Raw genomic sequence first — 18,081 nt, 5'->3', positions numbered from 1 at the left:
AGGCCGGCACAGCCCCCCGGCAGGCCGGTACAGACCCCCACAGGGTGCACAGACCACCGGCAGGCCGGCACAGCCCCCCGGCAGGCCGGTACAGACCCCCACAGGGTGCACAGACCACCGGCAGGCCGGCACAGCCCCCCGGCAGGCCGGTACAGACCCCGGGCAGTCCACACAGCCCCCCGGCAGGCCGGCACAGCCCCCCGGCAGGCCGGCAGAGACCCCCGGAAGGCCCGAAATGACGGCGCATCATGATGCGCACACACTGCGCATCATGATGACGTCAGGCTGTCAATCAACTTTGAACTTCCGATTCCGATGCCGACTTCCGATATTGAAAAAATATCGGAAGTCGGTATCGGAATTCCGATACAGCAAGTATCGGCCGATACCCGATACTTGCGGTATCGGAATACTCAACACTACCTGCTACGCATTTTTGTATACAACACACAGGCTTCAACATGTTCCGCAAGACCTTTAATAGATTTTGTTTATGATGCAAGTTTTAGAAGTTAAATATTCAGTGAATATGTTTGGAAAATTAATAAGGTGAGTAATTCCAAATATTGCACAATTTTCAAATAACTGTATATGTTTATTAAATATTAAGTAGTTTTAAACAGTAAATATTTAAACTTTGTTCACTTAAACATAACATTACTTAAACATTAACAATTTGTTCAGTTTTAAGGTACTGTCACACTTAGCGATGCACCAGCGATCCCGACCAGCGATATGACGCGGTCAGGATCGCTGGTGCATCGCTAAGTGGTCGCTAGTGAGCTGCCACACAGGCAGATCTCACCAGCGACATAGCAGGGATCGGGGGTCGCTACTTACCTGTCAGACGAGGCGATCCTGACGTCCTCCCGCCCGCGTCCAAGCGTCACTCGTCGGCACCACAGGAAGTCCAGCAGGAAGCTGACGACGAGAAACGGCCCAGGATGTTCTCGCGCAATCAGCGATAGCCAGCGGGGGAGCCAGTCGGAGGTAAGTATCAGACATAGAGATATCGCTAGCAATATCGCTATAACGTCACAAAACCATTGACGTTATAGCGATATTGCTAGCGATATCGCTTAGTGTGACAGGTCCTTTAAACAGCTACTTAAACATTTGTTTCCTAACTTTCAGAGAAGCGAATTCATCAATTACTTTGTCAAAGTTGATCTGTTGAGCTCGATCATTCTCCACTGAAAGTAAAGCTAAGCTGTTGAGTCTTTCTTGAGCCATAGTAATTCTCAAGTAGCTTTTTATGAGTTTAAGGCTAGTTTCAGACTAGCATTTTTTGCCAGCAGCGCATGCCGCCGCTAAGCCCTGCCCCCTGCCCGCCCCTTCCGATCATCTCCGCCTAGTATCGCACACGGCTGCATGTGATCTGCACACCCTATCATTAGCATAGGGTGTGCAAACCATGCGCTAGTAGAATTTTGCGTGTGCTGCACCCTTTTGACGGTGCTCCGAGCGCACCAAAATGCAACATGGTGCATTTGGCGCACACCGGCACACCGTCAAAAGGGCGCAGCAAATGAAAAATTCTACTAGCGCACGGTCAGCGCACGGTCTGCTTACCCTTTGCTAAAGATAGGGTGTGCAGGTTGCATGCAGCCGTGTGCGATACTAGGCGGAGATGACCGGAGGGGGTGGGGCTTAGCGGCGGCGTGCGCTGCTGGCAAAAAAACGCTAGTCTGAAACTAGCCTACGATTAGAGAAGGATCGTTCAGCCTTAGACACAGTCACAGGAACAGTCAAATACATGATGCACACTGTGCAAACGTCTGGATAGCTTGATGAAAGTGAAGAATGCTCGACTATTAGGAAATCAGCAAATTCCTTAACACTTTTCATTTTTTCCAGTTGCTTTTGAAACAAAATTTTTACTGAACATAACTGTGAAGGAAAGGCTGGATTTACATAATCTGCAAACTTGTTAACAAAATCAACAGCTTTTTTGTGAATATCTCTTTCACTTGCACTGGCTAAAAAATCAGGTTTTATTACTTCATAAGAGTCAAGAACAGCTTTCATCCCTTCAAAGCGGCGATGAAGATAAGTACAAAGTGTGTCTACCATTGGATAGAACACAGTAACTTGGAAACAAGTTTTTGGGTCTGCTAATCTCTCGTCTTCACACAACTCATCAAAGTGTTTCTGCACTTTCCTTACTCTGTTCTGGTGAAATTCATTTTTTATTCCCCATTGACTACACACATCTGATGCTTCAGAAACAAGTGCTTCGAACCTTTCACGCTCACGCATTTCGCTTAGCTTTAACAATGCATTACCCAATAACCCATATGCAGACAAGAGGTCCATGGTTTCAGATTGTAAGGTTTTCGATACGAGGTTGAGAGTCTCTAAGACTTCACACTGCACAACCAAAAGTAATACAAAATCAAAACTTTCAAGTTTGTTCTTTAGCTGCTGTGCTTCATTTCTTTCCTTGCTTTTTTTGGAAGTCAAACTTATGCGAGTAAGACTTTTCATCACGTCACAAAACCTGTGTTTCAGTGCATACACTGCATCATGTCTGCCAGACCAACGAGTTGGATTAAGAGTTTTCAGTGTTACTTTTGAATTCAGTGAATCGGGCTGAGCTTCGATGCAGTACACTGATTTCAAATCTTGCCAGCAAACAATACTATTACCAAAAAAAGCAATATACACTTTGAATTGTTTCAAAAAACTGGCTCACCACTCGGTTCTCTTCCACAGCATCCTACAACACTAAATTAAGGTTAGGAGCAGCGCAGTGCACAAAGTATGCGTGTGGGTTTTTTCTTTAATACGTTGCTGCACTCCATTGTATACCCCACTCATGACAGCAGCACCATCATAGCCTTGTCCCCGACATTTGGTCAAATCCAAGTTTTTCTCTTTCAATGAAGTTATTATTTCTTCTGCAAGACCTTGCGCAGACTGATCTTTTATCTCTCTAAAGGATACAAAAGTTTCACATATTTTGATTTCAATAGGTTTCCCTTCTTCATCATTACTATTTTGACATACCGGTAAACTTCACTCACCTGATCAATTTTAGCTTTGTCCTGGCTGGTATCTTGGATCAATGGAAAAAACAAGGAATTTTGAAGCTCAACTACAATTTCATCTTTGATTTGTAAGGCTAATAGATGAAAAAGCTCATTCTGAATTTTAGGACTGAGGTATTTCACAGTCCCTTGCGGACGCTGAAGCAATTCTTGTAGTACTGGGTCATATTTTGACAAAAGCTCAACTATCGAGAGAACGTTTCCTTTGTTACTATATTCTAACTTTTCAATAGATCCACGAAAGGCAAGATTACATGTTGCAAGTGTTAATGTCACATTCAGGATTCTTTCAAGAACTTTACGCCAAAAGCTTCTTTCACTCTCCACATTTTTGTCGAAAACGTCTTCTAAAGTACCACGTTTCCGCCATTGCTCATAAACTACACAAGCATGTGTATGGCTTTTGGATGCTTCATGAACTGAAATACGTTCTGAAATATGCTTCCAGTCTCGAACTCCGGTTGTTGAAAACGGTAATACACGATTTCTGAATTATTTCTGTAGCAGTAAACACAATCTAATTTTGTTGAGTAACATAACCAACTTCTTTTAAGCTTCAACCCTGACTTTGTGTTGATAAAATAATAGTTACTTGAAAAAGATCGACCTTGTTGATTGATATCCTTGGGAAATGGTCCGTCAGGCTGGTTTGGACCAAACGCTATCAGCCTACGTTTCTTATCTTGATTTTCAATCACAGTAGGAAAGGCGTTGTAGTAGGCAGAATCTTCATCTTCCCAAAAATTTGGTGTATCATTGGTTGGGTCTGTTATATCTTCTTTGCCTATAAATTTTTGGTTTTTCGAGTCATTATCATTGTTAAGGTTGTCTTGTTCCGACGTATCTGAATTTAATTTTTGTGAGATTTCAATATCATTCCCTGTCGAGTGGTTTTCAACATCCAGCCATGCTGCTAAGTTCTTTGAACTTTTTTCAGCCTCCAAGTTTCTTCTTTTTGCAGTCTGTCTCTTTATTTCCACTTGGCTGGTGCCGAATTCGTTGCGTAATAAATGGTTTTATTAACACACTCAATCACAGTACCGTATTTTCCTTTTCCGGCATATAAGACTACTTTTTAACCCCTGAAAATCTTCTCAGAAGTCAGGGGTCGTCTTATACACCAGGTGCAGGGCGCCACCTACTGGCAAAGAGACAGTGCGGCTGCCCAGGATATGTTCACTGTGTCCAGCCGCTCTCTCCAGGAGGAGAGAGACTGGAGCTGACATTTCTGCCTCCCCCAGAAGGTGCCAGACATCAAATACTACAAGAACCGACTACAGGTACAGCAGTCACTATTGCTCCCTCCCGGTTGTGAGGAGAGACTGAGTGGGGGTTGTACACAGCTCTGATTATTGAAAACAAGAGGCAGATGACTCACTGAAAAGATAGATACTGCATGACCCGGTGCCGGGAGGAATGTGTGATTATGGAGACTTCCTCCTCCCCTCCCCCTCGCAGCAGTATAGACCTGCAGACTGGAGAGGGGCAGGGCTTCTGACAGTTTGTTACAGAGATATTTGTGTCTGCTGAGACTGTCTCCTCTCAATGCTGAGAGTTTGCTACAGTGTGCACTGTGCCTGCCTTGCCAACTCTCTGTGATCTCCAGACTAACATATTATTACAAATCTTGTGCTATGAGACTCTCCAGGCCAGTGCAGGTTTTCATTCATTGACAGCTGGCAGAGCTCCTGGAAATTATTGAAATGAGAGTCTCCTGTCCTCCGGGTGACATTGTTACTGAATACTATCTACCTACACACGCACTACAGCTGCTATGTGCGACACAGACTGCACTGATGATCCGACACTGGCCGCTGACCGAAGAGCAATGACCAATGAGCAGTTCAGCAGTTGGGGTAAACAAGACCTCAGTGTCAGTGCACGTCACGTCGCGGCTGCTGCCTGAACTATTGGCTGAGTCACCGCCTGGCGCGACACCACACAATCAGCTAACAGTCTACTGTCGGCCATAGAGCTCCTGTTACTAGCGTTTCCCCGTTTAAAGTGTAAACGAACAAAAAACATTTACGCTTGCACTTTCATGGATCTTTTTATTTTTATTAACTTTAAACTCAAATAATATAGGAGCTGGGTATTTTATGAGAAATTAAAGTATTAAAATACAATTTTTTACCATCAGTTTGGAGCCCCTTGGGTGGTTGGGGCCCCAGGGCAGTGCCCCGGCTGCCCCGTTTGTAGTTACGGCCCTGGATGAAGTGCATGGAGGAGAATGCCATTGCAAAGATGCACCACTAAGGGGCTTGTGCCTTTTTATGAATTCTGCGCATCATACTCCAGCGAGCCCTTCATTAAGATTGGTGAGTGGAGCAATCGGCTCCATTATATTCTCAATGATCTTAAATTACATCTAGATCTCAAGGAACAGGCAATTGTCGTAATATAGGGTAAATGCATTACAATCTGTTCCCATTTGCATCATAGTTTTAATAGAAGTCACAACATAAAGTAATGCACCTGGGACGGAGTAAACCTGTTGCTGCATAAACATTAAGGCCGGGGTCAGACTAGCGTATAGCATGCGATGCGAGAGCATGCGTCTGTGCTCCGAGCCTCTTGCACAGAGGTGGAGAAATGAATTTCCCCATTTCCTCCATTGCCGGGGTCAGTGTATATGGCACATCGTTCGGATGATATCTGAGTGATGTGTGTTGTCTCACTCGCACCCATAGGCTTATATGGGTGCGAGTGAGCCAAGACTCGGCCGAGTGTCGGTGACAATCGCAGCATGCTGCGATTCCACTTGCACGTTGAAAATGGCCGAGAAAAAAATGCTAATGGGAGCTGCCCCATAGATGAATACTGGTCCGAGTGCTATGTGATGTTTTATTGAATAGCACTCGTCCGTATTCATCGCTAGTGTGACCTTGGCCTAAATGGGAGTATAGTTGGGATTACAGAAGAGGAGAAGGACTTAGGTATTCTGGTTACAAGTAAGCTGAGCAGCAGCACTCAATGTGAAGCGGAAGCTGCAAAAGCAAACAAGATTTTAGGATGTATAAAAAGAGAGAGAAAATCCCGCAATCCTAACGTATTGTTACCCCTTTATTAATCACTGGTGAGGCCACATCTAAAATATGGGATCCCCTTTGGGCTTCACATTTTAAAAAAGATATTCAGAAGTTAGAATCAATTCAAAGGCGGTGAGAAACTAAATTATTCCAAGGGATGAAAGGCCTCTCATGTGATGAAAGGTTGGAAAAGTTGGGCTTGTTTAGCTTAGAAAAAAGACGCCTCAGAGGAGATCTCATTTACATGTATAAATAAATGTGTGATCAGTACAAAGGATGATGCATGACTTAGGCTACTTTCAGACTTACATTATGAGGTGCAGCGCAGGGCTGCCGCTAAGCTCCGCTCCCGGCCGCGCCTCCTCCAGTCAGCTCCTCCTATGGGCGCATGACGCTGCATGTAACTGGCGTATCCTATATTTAGCATAGGGTCCACTGGCCGTGTGCTGGTATGCTTTTGCCAGCACATGCGCCCTTTTGGCGCTGCTCCGATGTGGCGCTCTACGTATTTACTGCCACAAAAAGGGTTAAATATGTACTGTTTTGCATGTGTTTTGTGAGCAATGGGAGTTATGCTTTCTCTGCTAGAGACCAGAACACACACACAATTCACACAATTCACCTCACTCCCTTACTTGTCTGAAGCTTAGAGCTTTGCAGACACACCCTAACTGGGAGGGGGAGGAGCAGAGTTGTTTTTTTCAGTATGAACGAGATGGAGGAGAAGAAGAACTCTCTTGGAAGCCATTAGACAGTGCTCTATCCAGGAGTAGAGCTAAGGAGCATCAGGGAATCAGCCCCTAGACCATCCATGCTTTCAGAGCAGGATGGTAAGCTGAGAGACTGTGTGGGATTATACAACCAACAGCATTGTGTTTATCCCAGGAAGACTGCAGCGAACTAGGATCAGTGAAGGATTGTGCAAGAGGGAACTTGAGCTTCACACAGGATCCGTGCTGCAAGTTGCCAGAGGGGAAATACACAGTGAGTAGAAGCTATACTGGAAGTTTCTAGACTCTGGGAAGCCTTGGTCCCTGAAGGGATTAGAATAGCAGAAAGATACACTGAGTCTCAGCAGAGAGAGAAAACTCCCATTTTGCAAAGCAGACTGTAACCTGGTGAGAGTTGTAATATCTCCTTTGAACTGCACCTGAACTACAGTAAATGATAAAGTGACTTTCCTTCTCTCCTGCCTTATTACTCCGTGCCTTCTACTTGCATCGCAATCTCTGGGGGTCTGCCCTGGTTGGAGAGGGTTAAACATCTGCACTGCCATCACCATCTACTCCCCCAGGGATCATTTGCAGTGCCGGCTATATTACTGTCGAACACTCCAACTGGCGTCACGAATCACTACATAAACTTTATCCCTAATCAATACTCCCCTTTTACATGACCGCCTGGGGCCATGGACCGGGTCACCACCACTGTGACACATCCCTTTAAGATGACCGGCCCGGTATTGAGTATCCCACGGCCTCTGGGGCGCATCACCGAAGTGCGCCAAATGCAACATGTTGCATTTTTGTGCACTTGGCGCAGCATCAAAAGGGCGCATGCGCTGGCAAAAGCGTACCAGTGCATGGCCAGCATACCCAACGCAAAATATAGGATACGCCGGTCACATGCAGCGTCATGCGCCCATAGGAGGAGCTGACCGGAGGAGGCGTAGCCGGGGGCGGAGCTTAGCGGCGGCCCTGCGCTGCGCCTCATAACGCAAGTCTGAAAGTAGCCTTATTCCTTCAAAAAACCATACTGAGGCATAGGGGGCACTCATTACAGGTGGAAGAAAGGTGATTCTGACAGCTAAACAGGAAAGGGTTCTTTACACTTAGAGCAGTCAGACTGTGGAATGCCGACCACAAGAGGTAGTAATGGCAGACACTGTAACAGCTTTTAAAAAAGGGCTGGACGATTTCCTCAATACACATAACATTGCAGGTTATAGTTTAATTAGTGATGAAATGTACAATTGATGGAGAAAAGTTGAACTTGATGGACCTAGGTCTTTTTTCAACCTTTGAAACTATATGTAACTATGTAACATAATGCCCTACCCACCATATGTCAAAACACAGGTGCCTAATGGACAACAATGACTTTAAGCAGTGTTCATTGGGTGCTGTCATGGTGTTCTTGGTTCGGCAGGAAAATCCAAATAGGACTACCAATAGAGGTTTTGTCCAGTGTGAACAGAGCTATTGTTGGTGTAGGTTGATTTCTGTTAAGTATTTTTCTACCTCCAAATCTGGTTGGTAATCTAAAAAATTGGATTGACAGCCCATCTATATTGTGATGCCCAGGAATAATCCACCTTTAATGAAACAACACTTTGAACAAAGGGTTTTTATCTGGTTTGTCAGAATGTCCAAGGAAAGTTGTTCTGAAGGGACTAGTAATATTAGGCCATGTATGATTTGGATTTTGTACCCTGGTTGATATTAAGAATGACAATATTATTTGCATTTTTAGGATGAAATTACGTATGCACAGCTGAACATGTATGAGCTCAACAAAGGAAGAAAATAGACATGTCTGCTTCATCGACCCCTATTAATGACTTGTCCTATCATGTAACGAATTACACATTTAGTGTAAAATACTGTAGTTAGAATTTTTCAGAAAAATCGTATTTTGAACCTTAAGCTGGATACTCCTATCTTGTTTATCATTGTACTTGGCAGTGGATAAATTCTTTCAGATCATGAGATATAAGAAATTACTTTTTTAATTTGTACATATGTGTGTGATCCTTTTCATGCAGATTTAATAACCTTAATAGATGGTAACCTGGATGTACCCGAGGAAATGACCCACCCTTTAACTTTATGTAATATGTGCAAGTACCCTTTAGGTGTCCTTGTAGACCACAAAACCAATAAAGAGATCGCAAAGATCGTCTATGATGAGCTTTCTTATGGGTAGTCTTCTGCTGGAGCACAAAGGTTCCATCAATTTGCCACATTTATGTTTCCACCAAAAGATTTTTTATTTGGCAGCTGATCTTCATTTAAAATCACAAAATGGGTATAACCACGATGTTCCTATGTCTCCAAATTTAATCTGTATAGTAGATAAACCGAGGCATGAGTAGATAATCAGAGTCATGAGGGTTTACATACATGCCCAACAAACCTAAAACAAAGGTCAAATCTTCTTAATTTCCAATATAACACCTGATTGGAGCCTCCAAAACTTGTGGCTTATCATGTAACAAGTTGTGGATCTATAACTACAGTTCTCCATCAAGTCAACACTCTCGTCTACTGCGAAACGGTCGTCAGGGTCTCTGCATCCCATACCCCCTGGTTCTGAATGTATACGTCTATAATCTGCTCATAGAGAATTTCTTATTTTGCACATTATTTGCATACTTTACACAGTCATATGATCTATTTTGCCTTTTTACTGCCTATGATCTTTTCTGCATTTTCTGCTATACCTATGTGTGCACTAGATATATATATATATATACATATCTACAATGTATTGCCAGCCTTTTTCATGGTCTTGGCTAATCAGGCTATATTTTTACTGCAGAAATATTTTGAGCTATTCATACACTTTTCAAAGATTTTTTATTATTTCTGTATTTATTTACTTATTTTGTTCAGCTCTGTGTAGGACTTTTATCCACATTCAGTAACTAACTACAGTATCTACTTTGTTTTTCAAAAACATTTTTTGCATCTATATATTTTTATATTACACTAAATAGGTGATTCTATACCTTCATTGCCATAATCATACAAATATAATACTTTGTGTTGTGAAATACCTGTTATACCTATATATTGATAAAACCTTGGTGTTATGGGGTGTTTCTGACCACATCACCTATTTTTTATGTTTTTTAATCATGTCTGTTGGTATTGTGAATAAAGACTTTCTGTACATTATTAACTTGGCTATAAATGCTTCCCCTTTTCTTTAGATTTGTATACTCTCCTCTACTGGTAGCCTTCTAAAACAGCTTAATACTAAAGAGAAATGGTCCACATCTGTGCTACCTACGATCACCATTGTGCAGATCAATGGTGGTCAATCTACCACAATTAGAGGGTTCCAAGATCTGCACATGCACATAATTTTCATGGCTCTGATTGGAACATGAATTTGCCCACAAGGAGTAAGTCATTTTCACAGACTGAAGGATGTACAGAATGAACTGATTCCAAATTAGTTTTTATATCTAAGCTATTTTGCTACTTCTTCGCACTGTCACTCATGAAAAACTAAGCGACAATCTTTTTGTTAAACTTGCAGGCTTCATCACATGAGAGAGTGAAAGTACAAAGTAAATGTCTTCTTTCAGTTAATAGCAAGTGTTTGGAAAAATAAAGACAACCAATAGGTTGGGTTTTAATTAATCTTCAAATGTACATGTATTTCTAACTGTGCACGCTCTTCATCCTCTTACACTTCTCATTACTTTGTTACCACCTTAACCACCTGCTTGTCATCGAACTCCCACATGACATTAATGCAAACTTTAACTACTCATAATAGACTATTGTATGATGGTGTAGGGACCAGTGGCAGGCTGGGGTGGAGGGTAGCGTGCTGTGGTAATTAGGAGGTGTGGCTGGTAGGCGGTGGAGGTGTGCTGTACTCAAAGAAATGGGGGGGTGACCCGCTTCTTGGCATCGACAGGCACGAGACAGAGACAGGAGATATATTCAACAGGTTTTTCTTTTATTGGCCGCCCATAAAACGACCAGCACAATGCATGACAAATATTGCAGACTGTTCTCCTCTTGCAGAACGGCCCGAGTACCTTCACTTATTTATTTCTTCAGCATGCGTACTTCGTGGCTCTATCCACCGTGGCTGCCCTAGGCCAATCCACCATGGCGTTTCACCTTACAAAGTCCACTATACACCAGGTCCTCACAGGCCGTCTCTACCTGTGACCAATGTCCTGTAGGGTCACCCCTGTGACTGTTTCTACTGTCAAGACTCTCTGAGGGGTCCCCTCTGTGTAACAGTCTCTCTTCTCTTGTGAGCTCCCCTAGCTGACTGAAGCCTCTAGAAGCTCACCTCAGTATTTATCCAGTCAGTTCAGGTAGCCCCACCCTCTGTCACCTGACAGTCACTTTCGCCCAATCAGAGTCACCTTGACCTCTGGCAGTTATGTAACCCTCATATCACAGTCAACAACCAATATAGCATTTACGGATATTCATGAAAGACAATAGAAACCTTCTCAACTTATGAATAAACCAAATTAAAGTCCAGATTATAAAGACTTAAAAAGTTTTTATTAACCGCTTCCCGACCGCCCACAGTAGATAAACATTGGCGCTTGCTGGGCTTTGTGCAGTGCCGACGTTTATCTACTGTCGGCGGTTTTGTGCCCCCCGGGACCCCCACATACCTTACAACGCGGGGATCCCGGTGCACAATGCATGCTGGGACCCCCGACGTCATCGAGACCTGATTGGTTCAGGTCCTGATGACGTCAGCGTCACAGCAGCCAATGGGAGCGATCGCTGGGAAAGCTGCTTGTTTCCCGGCGATCTCCCTCATTGTAACGCGGCTTCTCCCTCTGATCTCACTGACAGATGATCAGAGGTGAAGCAGCGTTACTGTGTGACTAGATCGCTGCCAGGCACAGCTGATCGCTGCCTGGCACAGCTGTGCCAGGCAGCGATCTTGTCACACAGTAACGCTGCTTCACCTCTGATCATCTGTCATTGTGAGATCAGAGGAGAAGTCACGTTACAGTGTGCCAGGCAGCGATCTAGTCACATAGTAACGCTGCTTCTCCTCTGATCATCTGTCAGTGTGAGATCAGAGGAGAAGTGGCGTTACTATGAGTCAGATCGCAGCGCAGCGATCTTGTCACAAAAATAAAAAAAGTAAAGAAAAAAAAAGAAAAAAGCAGGTACACAGGTTAGGGCTAGGGTTAGGGTTAGGGCTAGGGTTAGGGTTAGGGTTAGGGTTAGGGCTAGGGTTAGGGTTAGGGTTAGGGCTAGGGTTAGGGCTAGGGTTAGGGCTAGGGCTGGGATTAAGGTTATGGGTGTGTTGGTGTTAGGTTTGTGGTTAGGGTTATGGTTAGGGCTGAGATTAGGGTTAGGGGTGTGTTGGGGTTAGGGTTGGAATTAGAATTGGGGGTTTCCACTGTTTAGGTACATCAGGGGCGGTTTTGTGCCCCCCGGGACCCCCACATACCTTACAACGCGGGGATCCCGGTGCACAATGCATGCTGGGACCCCCGACGTCATCGAGACCTGATTGGTTCAGGTCCTGATGACGTCAGCATCACAGCAGCCAATGGGAGCGATCGCTGGGAAAGCTGCTTGTTTCCCGGCGATCTCCCTCATTGTAACGCGGCTTCTCCCTCTGATCTCACTGACAGATGATCAGAGGTGAAGCAGCGTTACTGTGTGACTAGATCGCTGCCAGGCACAGCTGATCGCTGCCTGGCACAGCTGTGCCAGGCAGCGATCTTGTCACACAGTAACGCTGCTTCACCTCTGATCATCTGTCATTGTGAGATCAGAGGAGAAGTCACGTTACAGTGTGCCAGGCAGCGATCTAGTCACATAGTAACGCTGCTTCTCCTCTGATCATCTGTCAGTGTGAGATCAGAGGAGAAGTGGCGTTACTATGAGTCAGATCGCAGCGCAGCGATCTTGTCACAAAAATAAAAAAAGTAAAGAAAAAAAAAGAAAAAAGCAGGTACACAGGTTAGGGCTAGGGTTAGGGTTAGGGCTAGGGTTAGGGTTAGGGTTAGGGTTAGGGCTAGGGTTAGGGTTAGGGTTAGGGCTAGGGTTAGGGCTAGGGCTGGGATTAAGGTTATGGGTGTGTTGGTGTTAGGTTTGTGGTTAGGGTTATGGTTAGGGCTGAGATTAGGGTTAGGGGTGTGTTGGGGTTAGGGTTGGAATTAGAATTGGGGGTTTCCACTGTTTAGGTACATCAGGGGCTCTGTAAATGCAATATGACGCCCGCAGGCCATTCCATCAAAGTCTGCATTTCAGAACGTCACTACTTCCCTTCCGAGCCCCACCGTGAGCCCAAACAGTAGTTTTCTCCCACATATGGGGTACCAGCGTACTCAGGACAAATTGGACAACAACTCCTAGGGTCCAATTTCTCCTGTTACCCTTGTGAAAATAAAAATTGGGGGCTAAAAGATCATTTTTGTGGAAAAAAAATGATTTTTTTATTTTCACGCCTCTACATTATAAACTTTACTGAAACACTTGGGGGTTCAAAGTGCTCACCATACATCTAGATAAGTTCCTTGGGGGGTCTAGTTTCCAAAATGGGGTCACTTGTGGGGGGTTTCCACTGTTTAAGTACATCAGGGGCTCTGCAAATGCACATGACACCCGCAGACCATTCCATCAAAGTCTGCATTTCAGAACGTCACTACTTCCCTTCCGAGCCCCACCGTGTGCCCAAACAGTAGATTTTGTTCCACATATGGGGTATCAAAGTACTCAGGACAAATTGGACAACAACTTTTGGGGTACAATTTCTCCTGTTACCCTTGTGAATATAAAAATTGGGGGCTAAAAGTTCATTTTGTGGAAAAAAAAATGATTTTTTATTTTCATGGCTCTACGTTATAAACTTCTGTGAAGCACTTGGGGGTTCAAAGTATTCACAACACATCTAGATAAGTTCTTTAAGGGGTCTAGTTTCCAAAATGGGGTCACTTGTGGGGGGTTTCCACTGTTTAGGTACATCAGGGGCTCTCCAAATGCGACATGGCATCCGATCTCAATTCCTGCCAATTGTGCATTGAAAAAGTTAAACGGCGCTCCTTCCGTTCTGAGCTCTGCCGTGTGCTCAAACAGTGGTTTAGCCCCACATATGGGGTATCTGCGTATTCGGGAGAAATTGCACAAAAAATTTTGTGGTTCATTTTCTCTTTTTATACTTGTGAAAATAAAAAAAAATGGTTTTGAAGTAAAATGTTTGTGAAAAAAAGTTAAATGTTTATTTTTTCCTTCCATATTCCATTCATTCATGTGAAGCACCTGAAGGGTTAATAAACTTATTGAATGTGGTTTTGAGTACATTGAGAGGTGCAGTTTTTAGAATGGTGTCACTTTTGGGTATTTTTTGTTATATTGACCCCCCAAACTCACTTCAAATGTGATGTGGTCCCTAAAAAAAATGGTGTTGCAAATTTTGTTGTAAAAATGAGAAATCGCTGGTCAACTTTTAACCCTTATAACTTCCTAAAAAAAAAAAATTATGTTTCCAAAATTGTGCAGATGTAAAGTAGACATGTGGGAAATGTTATTTCTTAACTATTTTGTGCGATATCACTCTCTGATTTAAGGGCATAAAAATTAAAAGTTTGAAAATTGCAAAATTTTCTAAATTTTCGCCAAATTTTGATTTTTTTAACAAATAAGCGCAGCTCATATCTAAAAAATTTTACCACCATCATGAAGTACAATATGTCATGAGAAAACAATGTCAGAATCAGTAGGATCCGTTGAAGCGTTCTAGAGTTATGACCTCATAAAGTGACACTGGTCAGAATTGAAAAAATTGGCCCGGTCACGAAGGCAAAAACAGGCTCGGGTGTGAAGGGGTTAATTACACAATAAAAGAAAAACCAGACAAATAGGACATAATACAATACCATAAAATGTCATAATGTAAGAAGGTAGTTACATAGTGAACACATAAGCCATGAGTAAATATGGTGATCATAGAAATTCCATCGACAAAAAAGTGCATATAGTGAACAGACACAGAGTATAAAAACTCAAATAAAGTGCATAGGAGATGTAATAAGATCATAGATACCCGTGATCAATGGCTCAATGCGTCTCCAGCTCCCTCCAACGTACGTTTTGCCTACCCGTGATCATTGAGCCATTGATCACGGGTATCTATGATCTTATTACATCTCCTATGCACTTTATTTGAGTTTTTATACTCTGTGTCTGTTCACTATATGCACTTTTTTGTCGATGGAATTTCTATGATCACCATATTTACTCATGGCTTATGTGTTCACTATGTAACTACCTTCTTACATTATGACATTTTATGGTATTGTATTATGTCCTATTTGTCTGGTTTTTCTTTTATTGTGTAATTAATAAAAACTTTTTAAGTCCTCATATCACAGTTACATAACCATTGCCGTTGGTGCTCTCCAGTGACCTCTGATGGCGGACTGCCAAATGACACTTACTGTCAATCACTCTGTCTTCCTATTACAGACAGAACCGTACCCAACTCAACCTCCCCACAATGGCATGGAACTACTGTTCTCATTAAAAGATATTTAGTGCCCGTGGAGTTGCATGGGTAGCCAGTGTCAGAGCAAGGCAAGTAATTTGAACTGGGTGAACCAGAACGGTAAAGGTCAGGGTTTGTGCCAAACACCTAGTGTCTGTGTGAGGTCCTGAACACAGACTTCTCAAGGAAGTCCATGCCTCTGCTCTGGTTCGGCTGTCTGAACAAAGTTTGTTGAAAGGCTGCAGTGCATCCAATCTTCAAGCTTTACTGGTATGGGCACTTATGGCTCAATCACAGCCATGACAAGTTTTGGCATAGCTGTAGTTGGCCAGGGCACTATGTGTAAACTAAAAAAAAATGGCGTGCAGTCCCCTCTATTTTTGATCACCAGGTGCAGGTAAAACTGACAGTTGCAGACTGCAGCCCTCAGCTTCCAGCATTATATTAGCTGGCTATCATATATTGAGGGGTCCCACACAGTTTTTTTTATTATTTAAATAAATAATTAAAAAAAAAAAGCTGCATGGGGTCTGCTCTCCCACTTTTGACAATCAGCCAAGCTAAATCTGATAGCTGATGGCTGGTATCCTCAGACTGGGAAGGGGCCATGGATATTGGCCCTCACCAGCCTAAAGATAGGAGTCTGCATCTACCCCAGAAAAGGTGCATGTGTTAAATGCGCCAATTATGGCCCTTTGCCTGGCTCTTCCCACTTGCCCTTGTGCAAGTGGGGTAATAAGTTAGGGTTTCATGTCAGCTGTTTTATGCCTGCTGACATCAAGCCAAGGGGTTAGTAATGGAAAGGTGTCTATAAGAAGCCAGCATTACTACCCCCATAGTAAAATATAAAAGACACATACAGAAAAAAATCCTGTTAATTGAAATAAATACAGAGAAAAACTCCTTTATTTGAAATAAACACTCTCCATCCTCTTTTACCCACTTAGTAAAACATATAGTATAAAAATAATTCCTCTCCTTTCTGATGACAATCCATTTTTTCCCTGAAGATCACAACTCTTGAGCTGTGGAATGATGCAACCTTTCAACAGTGAATCCAGGATATACTGGGCTCAGTGTGAGAACTTGGCTGCTTGTGACCAGCAGTGATGTCATTGAGGTTACCGTCAGTCACTGAAGCTGTGCTTTCACGCTCAGTTCAGTATCTCCTGGATTCAGGACTGACCGGTTGCATCGTGCCAATGCTCAGCTATGCAATCCTGAAGTATCACAGTTGGAACAGGGATATATGGATTATCAATGTACAGGTGAGGAATATTCTGTTGATTTTTAATTTTATAGTAGTAAATAGGTAAAATAGGGTGGGGAGTGTTTATTTCAAATAAAGGAGTCTGTGTTTTTATTTCTATTAAATGACTTTATGCTGTGTGTGACTTTATTACTATATGACTATGAGATTAGTAATGGGGGGCATCTCATAGACAAAGCTGCATTACAATCCCCTGGGCGTTATTGTAAGCTGACTCTACAAACCTGGCATCAACCCCACAAATATTATTCAACTTGTAACCACACCAGAACAAGTGTGAAGATCTGAGGCTTAGCATCAGAATTTGTGCATCTAATAGATGCACCATTTCGGGGGCGCCTGAGGGCTGATGTTATTAGTCTGGGAAGGGTCAATGTTTATGGCCCTTTCCTAGGTTATTAATATCAGCCCACAGTTGTCTGTTTGCTGGTTATTGAATATAGGGCGGAATCCCACATCATTATTGGTGGGTCTCTCCTCTAATAACCAGTAAAGGCTAAGAAAACAGCTGTGAGATTATATTAATAACTGGGGAACCTTTAGGGCTATTAGCCCATTCCCACAATATTAATGTCAGCCCCAGCCATCGGCTTTCCCTCAGTTGGTTGTGAAAATTATTGGGGACCCCAAGCCATTCTTTTCATTCATTTATTTATTTATTTTATTCAATAAATACATTTTACAGGAAAATACACACTCGCTTTCTGTACTATATTACACTGACATCTTTATTAAAATGCACAGGTGCCAGAAGATGAAAGTACTACTCTCACCATTGTCGACTCCTCTCACTCCTATCATCGAGAGTAGGTGTACGTTCATGAGAGTAGTAGTACTCTCATCAGCTGATGCCTGACTGGAGGTAACCATTTTATCACCTGTCCCAGCTGCTGTGCTGGCTCACAAGCTATCAAGTGTTTGACAGTGTGGGAACCGCAGTGCTGTGACCAGCGGTAACATATAACGCCAGATGCTCGGGTCCGTGTGCGCAGACACATGAAACGCATTGCTGTTGCAAGTCATGTCAAGTTGTATTGCTGACTCTGTATGTCCTCAAAGTATTTTGTGTGAATTAAAGAATCACAGTTCGTGGAGCTCAATTTTCATCATTTCTGCATTCTCTACACCTTGACAAGGCATTTCTATGCTCTGAATACCCTCAAGATGCATATCATGGTGAGCTGGATTTTAATTTGCTTTGTAAAAATCACTAAGCTCCCTCATTCTGATGCTCATTTCCATTTTGCACACTTCATTCCATTACAGAGAAATTTTTTTTTTATTTTTTCTGTAGCACTGTATGTGAAATCGTTGCTTTGCAGTCCAACTTGATATTTTGTCATAGTCTCTTGAGGTGTGCGTGCTCACCCCTCCTTTTTAAATGCTGTCAATCACAGCTCAGCAGTATCTGATAAACTGCTAGAGCAGCTAAAATTGGTAGCTTCTGAGTTGAGAGGTGAAAGCACACTCCTCCAGATAACATTCCAAAGAAATGCCCAGTTTGACTGCTAGCAGA

General features: G+C 43.1%; 1 protein-coding gene across 2 annotated transcripts in view; it reads left to right on the top strand.

Moving 5' to 3' along the window:
* Window positions 1-9,957, top strand: part of LOC141082717 (uncharacterized) — a 140,650-nt gene extending 130,693 nt beyond the window's left edge. For both annotated transcript variants that reach the window (XM_073566651.1, XM_073566650.1), the window contains exon 7: window positions 8,552-9,957. In XM_073566651.1, the coding sequence (XP_073422752.1) occupies window positions 8,552-8,608 (57 nt within the window). In that variant the 3' untranslated portion in view covers window positions 8,609-9,957. The remainder of the gene's footprint in view (window positions 1-8,551) is intronic.
* Window positions 9,958-18,081: the final 8,124 nt, after the last annotated feature.

The sequence above is a fragment of the Dendrobates tinctorius genome, unplaced genomic scaffold (assembly GCF_039654945.1).
Source record: "Dendrobates tinctorius isolate UK_male_01 unplaced genomic scaffold, ASM3965494v1 ptg000019l, whole genome shotgun sequence".
Classification (NCBI taxonomy): domain Eukaryota; kingdom Metazoa; phylum Chordata; class Amphibia; order Anura; family Dendrobatidae; genus Dendrobates; species Dendrobates tinctorius.
The sequence above is the reverse complement of the archived record's forward strand: the minus strand, read 5'-3'. Positions and strand labels throughout refer to the sequence as shown.